Here is a 16,682-nt window from a genome sequence, read left to right on the forward strand (position 1 = left end):
ATACATAAAATCCAGTTTTTCTTAATCCAAATATTTAAAAAAATGTATTGCAGCCATGGGCCGTTTTTGCCTTTTTTCATAAATGGAGGCTCCATTTATGCAAAAAAACGGCGAAAATTTACTGTTACTTACCTGGTTCTTCCACGCACGTCTTTAATTGTTAGGGTTAGCCGCTATACGTTCCGTGACTCAAGTTTGTAACAATAAAGTATAACATTAAAGTAACAATTTGTTACACTATGACTAAAAATAAGCGGGTAGTAAACAAAAATAAACTTGTGTACTCAATTGTCATGTTAAAATATGGATGGAAACACACTCAACCTCATATTATCATAGTGTCTATTTCTCTGTAACTTAATATTTTTAAACAATTGATCAAGTAAGCAAGAACATAATTTTACCTGTAACTTTACTGTCTCTTCATGCGTAGACGGTAGAGACCGTTAAGAAATCGCTGCGTTTCTCGGTGCAGTGTGCTTTCATCTTTATGTGAGAACAGTACAATATAGTATAACTACGATGAGTAGTATATCAATGTATTATATTCGTTGATATGCATTATTTTAAGACACCTTGTAATATTTTACCATACAAAAGTTAATATAAAGATCTTTTCACATATTTACATTTAGGCCTAGTACACACTTACTACCGTAATATGAAAAATAGTTCTGCGAAACAATTCGTCACTTAGCAAAATATCTTTATTCTAAGCTTCAACAAGCAAGGTCGAGGTCATAAAACGAATCATTATCGAATCATATCTTTATTTGAACTTAATTACAATTAAATATCTCGGAGGATACAATAAAAAAATAAAAAACTTACGTCTAGTACAAAAATGTAACAATTGTTTAAACACGATCGATTAATCGTCACAACTGAAAATCCGAGGAAAATGGCACTTAAACCTTAGGAAAATCGCGTGAAAAACGCCGTAAAACACGGGGTTTTTCAAGCGATTTTCCATACTCGATTTGAAATTAGATGTAGACCTATGAACACAAGACTAATATCAAATCTTTTGGCGCGTTACTACAAGCGATTACTCAAATTGTCAATAATTTACAATACAAAAGAGTACAAAAAAATTGTAGTACGTTACTTACGATCTTACATGTAAAATTACACTTTTGGGCGTATTTAGCCTAAACAACATTACGATTCAGTCGTTTCTTAAAACATATTAACATCCCCAATTTTTATACTGCAATTTACAATCGAATGAAAATAATCCTGATAGTTTTACAGACTGGTATGAAGCGTATTAAGCTGCCTAACTTAACTTGTGGACGTTCGAACATAATCGAAGCATAATTATCACAGGCTTTTTACCTATTTATAAAGTCCAGGCCGGTGGGGTCCAACACAACACTACATACAGTCATTTTCGTCTGCCGGTTCACCGACGTTACACTCCGGACGATACAGATCGAACGTTACGATCCGGGCGTCACGATTCGTACGTTACATTCGGGGCGTTACAATCCAAACGGTTACGATTCAGACGTTATATTGCGGGCAATACATCTGGCCGTTACAGCTCAAACGTTACATTCCAGACGATATGATCCAGATGCTAAAATCCAGATATCACAGCTCGAAGTTACGATCCGCGCGTTACAGCTCGAAAGTTCCATCAAGACGTTACAGACCAAACGATACAGCCCGAACGTCACATCCCGAACGTTACAACCTGAACATCACAGTCCGATCGTTAAAGCCCGAACGGTACAGCCCGAATGTTACAACCCGAACGTTACACTCCGAACGTTACGATCCAGACGTTACAGATGTCGAGCCGGCTAGACGAGCCAGGCGCGGCGCTAGCACCATGACTCCTCATGTGGCCGGTCGTCGTCGGAATCGCCGTACATGTCGGCCAGCTTACGAAACCGCGGCCCGAACGTCGACAAATAGTTGAACTTGAGATCCTCGTCGTCGGTACCTGAAATGTACTCGTGATGTTACGTCATTCTAAATACAAGGACAACTATTATAAAATATTCATATGGGGCACCAAACAAATGGTTGCGACGCCCGCCGCTTAATGCTTGCCATATGGAAGGCTTAAAGCTTCGGCCAAACCTGCGCGTTAGTAACGCGGGAGCGTCTGCAACGCCAAACTGGCGTGCACACCTGCGCAACTACGGTGCGAACCGACCGCGTTGCAGACGCTCCCGCATCGCGTCCCGCGTTACTCACGCGCAGCAGATTGGCCGGAGCTTTGGCGCAGCAGATTGGCCGGAGCTTAACTCCGAACGATGCGAAATTGGAATCGTGTTGCGGTGTATTCACAATGCTTTCGACTCGGATTCGAAAATATTGCTGACCAATTTAAAATTCATCAAATTTTGTGTAATGTAAAATGGCCCTACAGTGTCCCAGGATCCTTGTTATACGGACAGTAGAAAGAAACAGCTGGCAAGCGAGGAGAGCGAGCCACTGGTGTTGCCGGCCCCTCGTACGTGTAGTGGTAGACAGAGACAGGTATACTCACAGCTGGCGAGCGAGGAGAGCGAGCCGCTGGTATTGCCGTCCCCCTCGTACGCGTAGTGGCGCACGTCGTCGTAGGGATTGATGTCGGGGTCGCGGTCCAGGACGGACTTCTTGTCGTCCAGGAAACCGGAGATGTCTGGAGCTGCTCCCACCACTGTACACAAAGTTAATCATAAGATAGAAGAGAGAAAAGAGGTTCTCGCAGAAACTCCGGAATCAAGCGCGCATCACGTCGCTAACATTCCATGATAAAGTGTAAAATAAGTGTATTAGACTACTACTACTACCATAACTAGTAGAGAAAGAGTAGTAATTTCTCCTTCTCCGTGGTCTCCTTTTTATGTGTGCTAAATTAGGTACATAAAAATTGGTCCAGTAGTTCGTGAGCTCAGCAAGTTCAAACAAACTCTTCAACAACTTCAACATTTTATAATAAAATATGGTATTTCCTCTATCATTAAAGCAGGCCTTAAACGCAAGGGTGTATTGGACTGGTTTACCTGTCAGGCAAAGTTGAGGCAAAACATGCACAGTTCTGTAGCATACACTCATACTCCAGTTGATCTATTCAGGAAAATCTTTCAGGTACAACCTTGCGTGTATGACCTGCGACAACGTCCTTATCACTCACCAGGCGCATGCACGAAGCCGGGATCATCAGGCGGCGCGTCGTACATCTGTCGGAGCACGTGCAGGTCGTATCCCGCGTCCCCCTCGCCGCCCCCCTCGTCCTCGTAAGCGATGATATTCTCTCTGATATCGTCCAGCTCCTTCTCCGCCCACGCGTCAGCTCGCTTGCGGTGGACGACTACAGCTAGGAGGAGGACTGGAGCGAAAGAAAAATGGTTGTAGTAAAGTTGGTAAAATGGTAGCCAATTTCCTATTTTCACCAACCACCAACAACCGCTAGTGCCCCTTGCGGTTAAAATGCCAATTACATTCATGATTATTATTATTGGTGAAAACTTATTTGTCGTAGAAAATATAAGCCCGTTAAATCGCTACGAGTCGTTGATGAAAACAGGCACTAAACTTCAGAATTATGTGTTTTCACCATTAGGTGGTGGTTGGTGAAAACGGGCACTTAAATTTATATGTGCTTATTACGAGGCGGTTGGCTAAAATGGGTACTTAAGTTTGTGTATGTGCTTATTTCACAATTGGTAAAAACTGGCGACAAACTTTATTGTGTGTACTTTTTTCATCTTTTTTACCGTTTTGGTGAAAACGGTCACTAATATTATGTGCTTTTTCTATACAGTACATAATTCCAAATAGTATGTGAACTTTAAAAAAAAATAATAACTTACTGATCAATATAACGATGCAGACGAGTATGGCGACGAGGAAGTTGGTGTCGATGCCGAAGGTGACAGCCGTGAACACGCTCTTCTGGCAGCCGGCGTCCGCGTTCTTCTCCACTGACGGCTTGCCCAGGTTGTACATCTGCGAGGACACAATATGGTTAATTATTTAAAAACCAAAATCATAAAATACCATGAAACCAACGTCAAAAGTTACCCGACTAGTCTATTATTTAAAAGTCAGACATTTAACGTTAAGGGTGAAGCCAAACGAGCGTAATTTTGTGAAACATGTTCGCATCAATATTTTTCATATAAAACATGTTTCACAAAATTACGCTCGTGTGAATTAAGTAAGAATTTTCTATGAAACTGGATGCTGCAGAATTTCCGCCAACCGAAATTCTGCGACTCACAACTCACAAATTACGCTCGTTTGGCTTCACCCTAATTGTTTGACGATTTATTTTAATTCATAAGAAACTGGCTGGATCGAAGGAATAAAGTTATATCAATGTTGCATTTTAATAGAAGAATTGTGGTTATTGTCCGTATAATATGTAGTAAATAAATATCAATTTAGACTGTCTCAGTCTCACCAAAAGCAACTAAAGGCTTGTTGCCAAGTTCCCAGCGAACACCCAGCAGTGTTACTGAAATCACCAAAATGGCGTACTGGATATCCGTAACTGTTACTTACGTAATCATTATAGGTGAAGTTGCTGATGCAGCCCAGGTAGTGCTGGTTGGTGGGGACGTGTCGCCAACCGAACGCCCGCCCTAGCGCCTGCAGATCTACACTAGCGCCGCCCAGCTGCAGCGGTCCGTTTACTGCAACAATTCACCAATTTAGTAAAAGAAGTAATACTTTTTTACCGATGAACGGCAAATGAAATCTAATATATAAAAATAAGTCGGGTTTTCCTTACAATAAGACAATAATGCCCGTTCTCACGAACAGGTATCTCTAAAGTGTTAGGGAGCAGTTGGTGAAAATGGGCATTAAAGTAATACTGTACTGCGCTGCAGCCGAGTCTTACTGAAATCCTTAAGTTACTGGAGTTAGGTAGACAAGAAATGTTTGGTCCCGATGCGTCGTGTGACATGTCTTATGGGGTCTAGTTAAGGAGATCGCACATTCATCCGCATCGTGCGCACCGCATTTTGTGACGTCATTTCATACAGCGAATTTTAAAATGTGACGCGTACGGTGCTGACAAATGTGCGATCAGCCTTAATGTCCTCCATCAAAATGCAGTCCAAAAATCTTCACACTCACCGTTCAGGATCTCTCTCGGCCCCGTCGGTGCGGCGAGGCTCATGCACGTGGACAGCTTGCATCTATCCACGAACATCTCAATGGAACTCCTCATGAGGACTATCTCGATGAGGTGGGGTTTGCCGTCGGCGACGTGGACGACGCTGTTGTTGAGCCTTGTGGTCCCCGAGCCGTAGTTGACCAGGAGGATCGGGTATCCATCCACCAGCTCCAGAGACATGAAGTCTGGAAGAAAGAGGAGTCAGTAGAAGAAACTAAAGTACCTACTGAAATTATATATGTCAAGACTGTTGTAATATTATTATGTGTATGGAGTAAGAGCTAAGGACCTTTCCCTACTAGGACGATTTGTCGCGTAGTAGGGAAAGACCCTTAGGGCGCGATCAGACGTGCGCGTGTTCTGCGCGTGTTCTACTATAGCGTATGGGAAAACACGCGCGCAGCACGCGCTGAACCCGCGCAGAGCCCGCGCGCATTTTCCCATACGCTATAGTACACGCGCACGCTTGATCGCGCCCTTACTCTTACTTCCTATTATGCTAAGTACTCACATACGGTTTTGCTCGATAGTTTTACTCCGAATCGACGGAAATCACATATTTGACATATTTAATTCCATCGAGCCGGCTCGAAGCGAGCCTTCGAGCTGTCAGTTTTGCGGTCCACACGGTGGTTATTGCTCGATTTGGAGTTGTAATTTTGAGGTGTAATTTATGAGACTTTTTTTCACGTTGACTATAGTTTAAGATAAAATATATGTGCGTTTATAAAGTGCGTTTTAAAGTCACATTCATTCACCTTCATAAGTTTATTGAAACTTAATTCAAACGACAATATTATGCTTTAAATAGAATTTCGACTCAATCTAGTTCTATCCATTAGCCACAATAAGCAATTTGTTTATCCATTACTCGAAACTTGGATTAAGCCGTCTATCAATAAACAAGTTTAACCTACTTCCAAAAAACAAATAATTGAATCAGACAGACTCGCAGACAGACTGTTAATTACGTTCTAACACAAATTGCTAGTTTGGAATTATTTGGGTGAAGAACATTTTGAGTGTTTCGGTATTTTGAGCAATGTTTTCTAGATTTGTTGATGATAAGTTCCAGTTAGTTGATCCATACTTAATACGTGGGTCACACTGAAAGTGTTTAGAACTAGCCAGTTAGAATTATTACTAATGAAAACTTTTTTTAAATTACAATTTTAGAACTCTTTGGTAACATAATCTGGTATATTACATTTATTTGTCGTTTGTTTTGGTGAATTGGCGGCAAATCTAAAACTCTTGTTACACGTGAAAATGAACTTAACGCGAGAAAATTTTCTGTTAATGATTTTTTATGACTTTCGTTGTGGGCTTACTCAATAACAAAGCTTTAATAGGCTGCTATTACCATTTCATAATGAAGCCCCATCTCGTGTCACTATTTACAATTGGTTTAACGAGTTTAAACGTGGACGCAGCAATCTCACTGATGATCCGCGTGAGGGACGTCCTTTAACAGCGACTACTGAAGTTAACATTAGTGTTGTGCGACGCATGATAGAGGGAGATAAAAGAGTGACCTACCAGCAGATACGGGCAAGCCTAGGCATTGCTATGAGTCAAGTTCAAAAAATATTACATGAACATTTAGGCGTCAGGAAGCTTTGTACCAGATTCATTCCCGAGAAGCATTCCCCATACTTCAATCGACGACCAGAAACGCCTTTACATGGACTGGTGTCGCCAAATGATAGATAAGTTCAACGGCGGTGACTCAAATGCTGTATTAAACAACCTCACAGGTGATGAAAGCTGGACATATTACTACGAACCCGAAACCAAAAGACAATCAGCTCAAGGAGTGTTTCCTTTCGAGGTTTGGCCAACTAAGGTAAAGAAAGGAAGAAGTCAAGGCAAAAAGATGATTGCCTCATTCTTTGGTTGGAAATGTAATTTTGCGACAGTTTTACTAGAAGATGAAAGGACCAGTTACTGCAGAATGGTATATCAATCGCTGTATGCCTATCGTCTTGGAAAAATTTCGACAGCAGCGCCCTCGAAGCGGGACACTCCTTCACCACAACAATACTTCAGCGCCTCCGTGGTCTAGTGGTACAGAGCGCGGCTCTTGACTCGGAGGTCGTGGGTTCGATTCCCGCGTTGAAAACATTTCCAAGTTTGGTTAGGACAATGCAGGCTGATCACCTGATTGTCTGACAAGTAAGATGATCCATGCGTCGGATGGGCATGTAAAAAGTCGGTCCTGCGCCTGATCTCTCGTCGGTCGTGTCGGTCTGCCGTCCCACTGGGTTATGAGAGTAAAGGAATAGAGAGTGCTCTTGTGTACTGCGCACACACTTGGGCACTATAAAATTACTCCTGCGTAGCTGGCCTGGTTTCAATGAAACCGGCCACCGTCACCGAAACCGGTGTGGGAGCTATTATTATTATTACAGGGTGCAATTAAACCTACCGGCCAAACATTTTAGTACTGAGTGATTGTATGTGCTAATTTGTAAGCACCCTTTGCTCCGCCCTTTGCGTAATCTTCCCAATTGCAACGATAACAGTCGAAATGTCTTGATGGACATACCGTCGAAGAAATTCATTCATAGGCTAGGTTGACAGACCAACGTCATTTGGTCAGATTATGTTCAACCATAAAGTTAATATACCTAGCAGAATAGTGCAACAATCTCGAGCTGTCAAACGAAACCGAAATTGGTTTACATCTGTGTAAAAAATATGTGTACAATCATGCACTTACACAAGCATGATTAAACATGAATTCTATGAGATCAAATTGTCAACGTGCGGCACGTGCCGACTGGACGTCAAAAAAAGAGTGCTGCTGTCATGTATCACACGTCCCTTTTTACCACGCAGTGTTACTGATAGTGACATCTCTCTTGCTCAGGCCTTTGTTTCTCTATTCCGCTAGGTATATCTTATATCTTTAAACCAGCAATTCTTAATTGGAATCTCGGAATCGGCTCCAACGATTTTTATGAAATTGAGTATATAGGGGGTTTCGGGGGCGATACATCGATCGAGCTAGGAATCATTTTTAGAAAATGTCATTATATTCGTGTTTTATCGAATACCGAGCAAATCTCGGTCAAATAGCTAGTTAACTTTATAATATGTTCAACTTAATGTAAGTTGTCATACATCGGCTGGGTTTGACAAAACGCGACCAATATACGTAGGTCCGTCATCTGTCTAAGAATCAACTTCTCTGATAGTACCCTCAATACCCCCTATACACGTTCGTGTACATAATATATGCGGTAAACAGTACAATAATGTTTTATCGTTCGCTTACATAAATCATAACACGCCTGTCACTTGTTAATATTCGGTCATTAAAAAATCATTACCGCCATACAAACCCTACGATGAAAGCCCGATTACCGCGGAGGAAATTAAACCGTCTGCAATTGTGATAAAGTTTATAATTAAACTTTCTGCAGTAAGGATACCTTAAGAAAATTCCAAAATCGGTGGTAATGAGAAGCAAATATGACTACAAAAAATTTAAACGCTAGTCAGTGTATTATAATATGCTTAAGAAATAGATTTTTTTAATATGGGTTATGAACATTCAATAAAAACAAATATTTATAGCCGAATATAAAGCCTCCTCCTTTTTTAAAAGTCGGTTGAGACACTACCCATTCTCTGAATTTACCCATTGTCAAAAAACTATTGATAGTTCTCTTAGATAGTAATTAAGGCACTGAAATCAAACAAACAGACTGTCAAAATTATCTGTAGAAAACAAAATGTCCGTAGCCGAATATAGAACCTCCTTTTTTGGTAGTCGGTTAAACATTCAGAACCTAGTCATTACTCAACCAATCCATTTGGACGCCACACACCAATATAAAAGACCAACAGTACTTACTGCACTAACATTTAAAAACCGTCAATTTTCAAGTGTGACTTATGAATGAGAGCGTTTCTCACGCGACCACTCACTGGAATTGCCAATTCGCTGAACTTCGCTAAAATATTTGATACACCGACCGAATGGAGACATTTTTCAACACAAATATTGATCTTTTGAACGGTTTTTGAGCGCATACGCCGTTTGAAATGGACCTGTTAGGGTTTTTGTGAAGTTCTAAAAAGATAAGAACTATGATCAGGGAGATTGTTTTAACGTCGTAACCTTCCATAATAATAATAATAGCTCCCACACCGGTTTCGGTGACGGTGGCCGGTTTCATTGAAACCAGGCCAGCTACGCAGGAGTAATTTTTATAGTGACCAAGTGTGTGCGCAGTACACAAGAGCACTCTCTATTCCTTCACTCTCATAACCCAGTGGGACGGACGACCGACACGACTGGCGAGAGATCAGGCGCAAGACCGACTTTTTACATGCCCCTCCGACGCATGGATCATCTTACTTGTCAGACAATCAGGTGATCAGCCTGCATTGTCCTAACCAAACTTGGAAATAACATGTTTCCAACGCGGGAATCGAACCCACGACCTCCGAGTCAAGAGCCGCGCTCTATACCACTAGACCACGGAGGCGTTACCTTCCATAATTATTATCCATAATGATTATCATAAATGCGAAAGTGTCTGTCTGTCTGTCCTCTTCACGACCAAACCGCTGAACCAATTTTGCTGTTTGGTATGGAGATACTTTAGAGTTCCGGGAATGGACACATACTTTTTATCCCGGAAAAAAGTTATGTAGGTACCTGTACTATAAACGAATTTTGGGGCAACGGAGTTACGGGCGTCATCTAGTAAAGATATGTAAATTATACAGTGCGTTAGTGTAAACATATTATCCTTGAAAGTTGAAACCATCAAATGAGCCAGTCAAAATGAACAACTTTTTCTATGAGAAAAATGCTGGGATCTCAAAAAAATGCGCTCTTCATACCCATACGGATGCCCGGATCGGCAATTTGTATGGATAATTATGAAGACGGATTTTTGAGTTCCCAGCATTGTTCTCATAGAAAAAGTTGTTCATTTTGACGGGCTCATTTGATGGTTTCAAGGATAACGGCGTTTACACTATCATCTTGTATAATATGTATATTGTAACACTGACATGAATGACATAATAATAGAGCACCCTATACAATCCAACACTACATTATTCACATGTTTCCTATAAAGGTATGTTTACGCATACATCATTATTCATTATAATATTTCTCTGTCTCGACGTTTGTTACTACTTTTAGCTTTATATTATGTTAAGATGTAAAACTTTTGTCCAACTAGATGACGCCCGCCAATCCGTTGTGCCAAAATTCATTTATCGCATGTAAACCGTGCATGTTTACGGGATAAAAAAATCTAGACAAAAGTTCAGAAAAATCGATTCAGCGATACCAAATTTCAGCAAAATCGATTCAGTGGTTCGGGAGTGAAGATGTAACAGACAGACAGACTGTCTGTCGAATTTATAATACTAGTAAGTATGGAAGAATGGATCTTCAAAAATGTATGTGAACTACGCTAGTATACTAAACTTTAATTGTAAATATAATAAAATTGTATGACTATATGCATGTGCTTCACCTCACATGATATTATGTTATAGTTATGTTGTAATTATGATATCATCAAACTAGTATGTTTTGATATACCTAATAGAAAAAATTAAAAAGAACTACTTATTCATCACAATGTTTACCCACAAATTCATATATTCTGATCAAAACCATGTCAAAATTAAACTTTTTTGAAAGTGATACAGGTGGGAGAGCCATGCTTCGGCACGAATGGGCCGGCTCGACCGGATAAATACCACGTTCTCACAGAAAACCGGCGTGAAACAGCGCTTGCGCTGTGTTTCGCCGAGTGAGTGAGTTTACCGGAGGCCCAATCCCCTAACCCCTACCCTATTCCCTTCCCTACCCTCAACTATTCCCTTCCCTTCCCTACCCTCCCCTATTACCCTATTCCCTCTTAAAAGGCCGGCAACGCACTTGCAGCTCTTCTGATGCTGCGAGTGTCCATGGGCGACGGAAGTTGCTTTCCATCAGGTGACCCGTTTGCTCGTTTGCCCCCTTATTTCATTTAAAAAAAAAATGCTCGTTTGCCCCCTTATTTCATTTAAAAAAAAAAGTGAAGGTTTCTATTGATATTGTTACACTTAGCAATTTTACGCTAAGCAAATTCTTTAAAATATGAATTTAAACCAAAATCTTAAGCCAAAATTTTCCAACACAACTATTAACAGAAGTCGGCTTCAAAACCTAGTTAAAGCAAGAACAATATTATACAATATGAATTATGCAACATTAATCAAAAATAACATCAATTGTTCCGCCCGTACAATAGTTTTGACAATACAATGTCAAAATTTGACATTGTAAAGGGTTGTTTGCCGCGTAATGGTTTTGTATTACAAGGTGTATTGAGATGACAAATTCGAATAATTACTAGCTATTTCTTGTAACTATGTTTAAATACTTAATATTAATTTCAATAGTCTTTGATAAGCAAAAAATCTATATGGGTCTTGAAAAGCTTCTTGTTAATTTTCTAGACTTTTGTATACCTAATTTAATTAATTTAAGAATTTTTAATTTTTGTAAGTTTTAAGAATATTTAATAACTAAGTAATTTAATTAATCATTGTCATAAGACTGATATTAATTATCTAGTCTTATACTAAAAGGACGTCCCTATTCTGCAGTCTTAATATAGACTTTTCTTGGCTTGTACGTTTTGAAGAGCATCACCATCTCTACTTATGCAGCCTTAGCCTCTAAAGAATTCTTCTCAGTAGTTTTACAAAACCTTTTTAACGCGAACTTGCACGGCTACAGAAAATATACTGACGGATTTTCGGGACACACAGATTTGGGGTACAATAAGACAATACTGTTTCATTATTCTTAGATACATTTTGACTTTTTAGTGACTAAGACTTTTCTATTAGGCCATGATATGCCTACAAACAGGGAGAGTTACCACCATTATTTTAAACGCATTTCCATGTAGTAATTTACAGAGACAGCAGGCTCCAGTGTGTCCAGAACCAGTGATAAATACCTCAATATGCCTCCCGCACAAGTTATGTTACAGTGTAACTCCAATAAACTCTAATACACACGTAGCTGACTGAATAAAACTGTATAAGACTACGTATGTGTAATAGAGCTGTAAATACGCTCTTTTGTATTATTAGATTTTCCTAGATCTAGTATCTTTAGAGCCGATAAAATAGTAAGTACTAAAATCTAGATTATTCTCGTTATTGTACTGAACTGAATCATTTTCACATGTTCTGAAAATTGCTTATAGTTTAAATGTTGCATTAGATTCTGCAAGGAGGAGGACGAGACCAACCCCAACCACATCGTTAAATGTATGAGCATCATTGGGTTGGGGACGGTACAATTGGACGGTCACAATAGATCCTCAAGGGTCGCAGTGACATCAGGGCTACTGACTACTACCCAGTGCCGTAAATAGCCTTTTTAACGCCCTGTGCGAGCTTCTATAACTGCGCCCTTGTTTTCTTAGATATTATAGGTACCCAGAGTAATGCTATGTATACTGTATAGGCCTCTCTGGTCTGGACATTCTTGCGCCCCCCAGAGTCTACGCCCTGTGCCTGGGCACCTGTGGCACCGCCCTATTTACGGCACTGCTTCAGTACAAAAAAATAAAAAATAGTTCAATTGGTTGTTGCAGCATAATATGACATAAAACTTTCTGCAAAAATATTCGGACTGATCCTTTAAAAGAATCAGAATTAAAATATTAATATATTAGGACCGCCGAGTTTCCCACTCACCTTGCACATCCAACAGCGGGTTGAACCGCAGGGGGCCAGCGTAGAAGACCAAGCTGTTACTGGAGTGTGACGTCAGAGTCATAGTCACGTGGCCCTCGTGGCACGCGGGGGGTGCGGGGTACATCGCCCACCCATCGCCATGGAAACCGATAGAGGTCTGCTCACACCGCGGCCCGTTCCAGCCTTCGGGGCACTCGCACTTGTCCGCGAAGGGTGTACCTGTGATGAAGAATGTTTTATACAGCTTATTATAAAGCCAGACCAGTAGGCCAGAAATCCGAAGTGGGTTAGCAGTTCAAACAAATTCAAAGGAACAACACCTTACACCTGGACCGTTCAAATGGCTACAGTATAATCTAAGTATAATTAAAACAACGAGGCACAGAATTTCTGACTACAAATGACATTTTGTGTATAGTTTTGTATGTCATATTGCTATACTGTGTGTTTTGTGCCTTGCTTCGCCAATTGAACTTTAGCTTTTAAATGATCGTGTACAGTTTCTCATGTATAATGCATTTAATAGGCTTTTGAAAAAATATGTTGAAAAAAACAAACAACATGATATTATGTACTTTACGCTCTTTACGGCGCTGTAAATCATTGACTTCACAGATGATTGAAATGATATAATTGAGCCAAAGCCTTTCACATTCGCTTTGATATTAAATTATGTATTTGCGAGTTTAACGACCTCAGTGGCCTAAAGAGCCCAATCATTCAATTTTGTTGTATTTTTGTTTTCAGAATTATAAAGAGAGAATATTAGGTAATACTTTTCTGATAATAATAATCAATAGTCATAAGTATATTCTTATATCTTATATACATGTTTTATGTGTTTATCATAATATTATACCGAAAATCAAACTTATGTGATGAAGTCCAAACGACGAATCTAGGCACAAAAATATAAAATGCCACCATCGAAGAAATTGATTTATAAGCAGATGGCGCACCTACTTCATTGCTAGACATTGAATTGACATAACCTTACCAAATGTGGTAAGGTTATGTCAATTCAATGTTTAGCAACGGCATAAACAAAAGGTGACCAAATTACGTAGGCCCGCTACCTCCATCAACTCAGTACTCTTACCTCCATTCAAACATATCAGCGGTTCCACGATATCGCATGTACATTCCGACTCCACGCGTGCGGAGACGCCAACAAAACTGGTGGTGTTGGTATACACGGAGAGCGGCACGTTGTTCTTAATGAGGACATTCCGGCACGAGTCCTCGCACTGCTCCTTCTCGATCAGGCATTCGTCAATCTTCACCATGTAGATCTTCGCTTGGAGTTCCTCTTCGAGCTAGAGAAAGAGAAGTAGAGTTGAGGGTAGTTCGAAAAGTTTTTAAAGAGCCCTGAGTCTTTATGAGAGTTCAATTTTTATTATTATTTATAATTTTATAATATAATTAAGGGTCCATTAAGACCGCAACGCGACGCGTAGATGCCTTTTCTAAGTGTGTATGGATTTGACAAAGCAAAACGTCTCATGCTCACGAAATCTGTCAATTCTATACTTTAGAAATGCATCTACGCGTCTGAATTGATCGTACGTCGGCTGAATACATTGCGAGCATTTTTCGTATATCTAAAGGTCAATAACCGCTAGTGCCACCTTATTAACTTTAACTATAGTACTATGATAGCAGTAATAACAGTGTAACACTTATCAAGCCGTCATTTGTCAAGATTGACAGTGTTTAATAAATTGGTGGGGTCAGGTCGATACCGCCTACACGAAGGATATTAATTCTATTCCACTATCACAGTTCACGTTTATATTACCTCTGACAACAACCTTATGCTGACAACTTAAGGGTGAATATTGTACGTAATCAGTACGCACATGCACGAAATTACATTTACCGTCCGACATTTAAAGTTGTGACGTAATTTGTCATAATCTATTTAAATGTTTTCCATTTACATTTAATAAAATGTTACACGAAGGAATACAATATTTTATAATAGTAGCACAATTTTTGTTATTAAATATTATATTCTACAGCAGTGTTTCTCAATCGTATATTTTATGATGCGACTGGTATGAAAAAATTTTTCGCGACCCCTCCCTTAGCTTTTTATCATACTACACCAATGATGAAATACTCAAACCAGATATGTTACTACCGCGCGCGTTGTGAAGCTTCAAATACGGCCCAATTGGGCCGTCTGTTGTTTAGTCTGCATCGAGCGGAGTCACGAACGTGCCGCGTCTTGTCTTACCTAAATAAATTGAAAATGACGTCGTGCGTGTTTCGAAAATGTACCAATTATGACTCGAAAGTAAACAAAACACATGGAATCTCTTACCACATGTCTTGATTGCAATAAACACCTCGATTATTTACATTTTTAATTATTTTTTCGAACAATCTGGAAAAATTGAATTTTCGTCATTGCTCAGGCGAAGAAAGAGACAGCGATACGATTCGACGTTTAAAAATAGAACTGTCTCTTTTATGTAAATGGTTTTTCGTATCTTTTGTTTAACTTATCTGTCAAATTTGTCAATGTCTGCAATTTTGAATTTGAAAATTGTTCGGAAGAGATTTAAGCCGGAAAATAGTATTTTTTTTTTTTTTTTTTTTTTTTTTTTTTAATGAAATAAGGGGGCAAACGAGCAAACGGGTCACCTGATGGAAAGCAACTTCCGTCGCCCATGGACACTCGCAGCATCAGAAGAGCTGCATGTGCGTTGCCGGCTTTTTAAGAGGGAATAGGGTAATAGGGGAGGGTAGGGAAGGGAAGGGAATAGGGGAGGGTAGGAAAGGGAATAGGGTAGGGGATTGGGCCTCCGGTAAACTCACTCACTCGGCGAAACACAGCGCGAGCGCTGTTTCACGCCGGTTTTCTGTGAGAACGTGGTATTCATCCGGTCGAGCCGGCCCATTCGTGCCGAAGCATGGCTCTCCCACGTATATGTATGGACGTAACATATCTGTATAAGTAGAATATCATTGTACTACACCATAAAGTTTAGTACCTAGCGGAATAGAGCAACAATCTCGAGCTGTCAAACGAAACCGAAATTGATTTACGTCTGTGTGTAAAAAATTGTTTACGTATAAGCTTACACAAGCATAATATTTCTAAGAGCTTAAATTGTAAAAGTGCTGATAAGTGCCGACTAGACGTCAAAAAGATGAAAAATATTGGCTCTGCTGTCATGTATCACACGTCTCTTTTTACCACGCACTGTTACTGAATACTGATGGTGACCTTCGTTCATCTTCCTTCATCTTTAGGACTTCAACATCTCCAGGATTTAATCTCAATATCTAGGTATAGCTTGCACCAATATTTCACTCCAAACTTTTCTCCTTTGATTATAATATGTAATTTCCGTAATTAATTTTGTTTAATTTTTTTCATCAATCATTTCTTGTCTTAAAACGGACCCCGAGCGAAACTTATTGGTGACCCCTGGTTTATATTATATTTATTATGTACGTAGGTAAGTGATGATAACAATGCGTCGTGCTCATATAGAACAAAAGGCGTAAGTGTAGACGGGTCTCCTACTTTAACGGGGTTATTAGGCCAGTACATTACAGTTTAAAATTCCTTTGCGCTAACTTAATTAGTGTGAATTAACTATACTTGCTGATGTAGGTTAAAATTAACCCTGTGTTTTCTCTTTCATAAAGTAGAAGAATGAGGAAGACAGTATGATATTTAGGCCGGAATTAACTTTAGAGATACGCAATCAAGCCTGAATTAAGGAATCACGATTCTATAGCCTGGTTACAGAACACGTAAAAATTCAGCAAAGTACCGTCAAAATAAGCCAAATTGTCCTTA

At 39.8% G+C, this 16,682-nt stretch overlaps 1 protein-coding gene across 2 annotated transcripts in view; it reads right to left on the reverse strand.

Moving 5' to 3' along the window:
* Positions 1 to 755: 755 nt before the first annotated feature.
* Positions 756 to 16,682, reverse strand: part of LOC121735785 (DE-cadherin) — a 318,616-nt gene continuing 302,689 nt past the window's right edge. For both annotated transcript variants that reach the window (XM_042126737.1, XM_042126736.1), the window contains 8 exons: positions 13,965 to 14,181; positions 12,866 to 13,084; positions 5,086 to 5,310; positions 4,507 to 4,637; positions 3,813 to 3,948; positions 3,134 to 3,328; positions 2,504 to 2,656; positions 756 to 1,951 (listed from right to left, as the gene is read on the reverse strand). In XM_042126737.1, coding sequence (XP_041982671.1) covers positions 1,830 to 1,951; positions 2,504 to 2,656; positions 3,134 to 3,328; positions 3,813 to 3,948; positions 4,507 to 4,637; positions 5,086 to 5,310; positions 12,866 to 13,084; positions 13,965 to 14,181 — 1,398 coding nt within the window. In that variant the 3' untranslated portion in view covers positions 756 to 1,829. The remainder of the gene's footprint in view (positions 1,952 to 2,503; positions 2,657 to 3,133; positions 3,329 to 3,812; positions 3,949 to 4,506; positions 4,638 to 5,085; positions 5,311 to 12,865; positions 13,085 to 13,964; positions 14,182 to 16,682) is intronic.

Source organism: Aricia agestis, chromosome 18 (genome assembly GCF_905147365.1).
Source record: "Aricia agestis chromosome 18, ilAriAges1.1, whole genome shotgun sequence".
Lineage (NCBI taxonomy): Eukaryota > Metazoa > Arthropoda > Insecta > Lepidoptera > Lycaenidae > Aricia > Aricia agestis.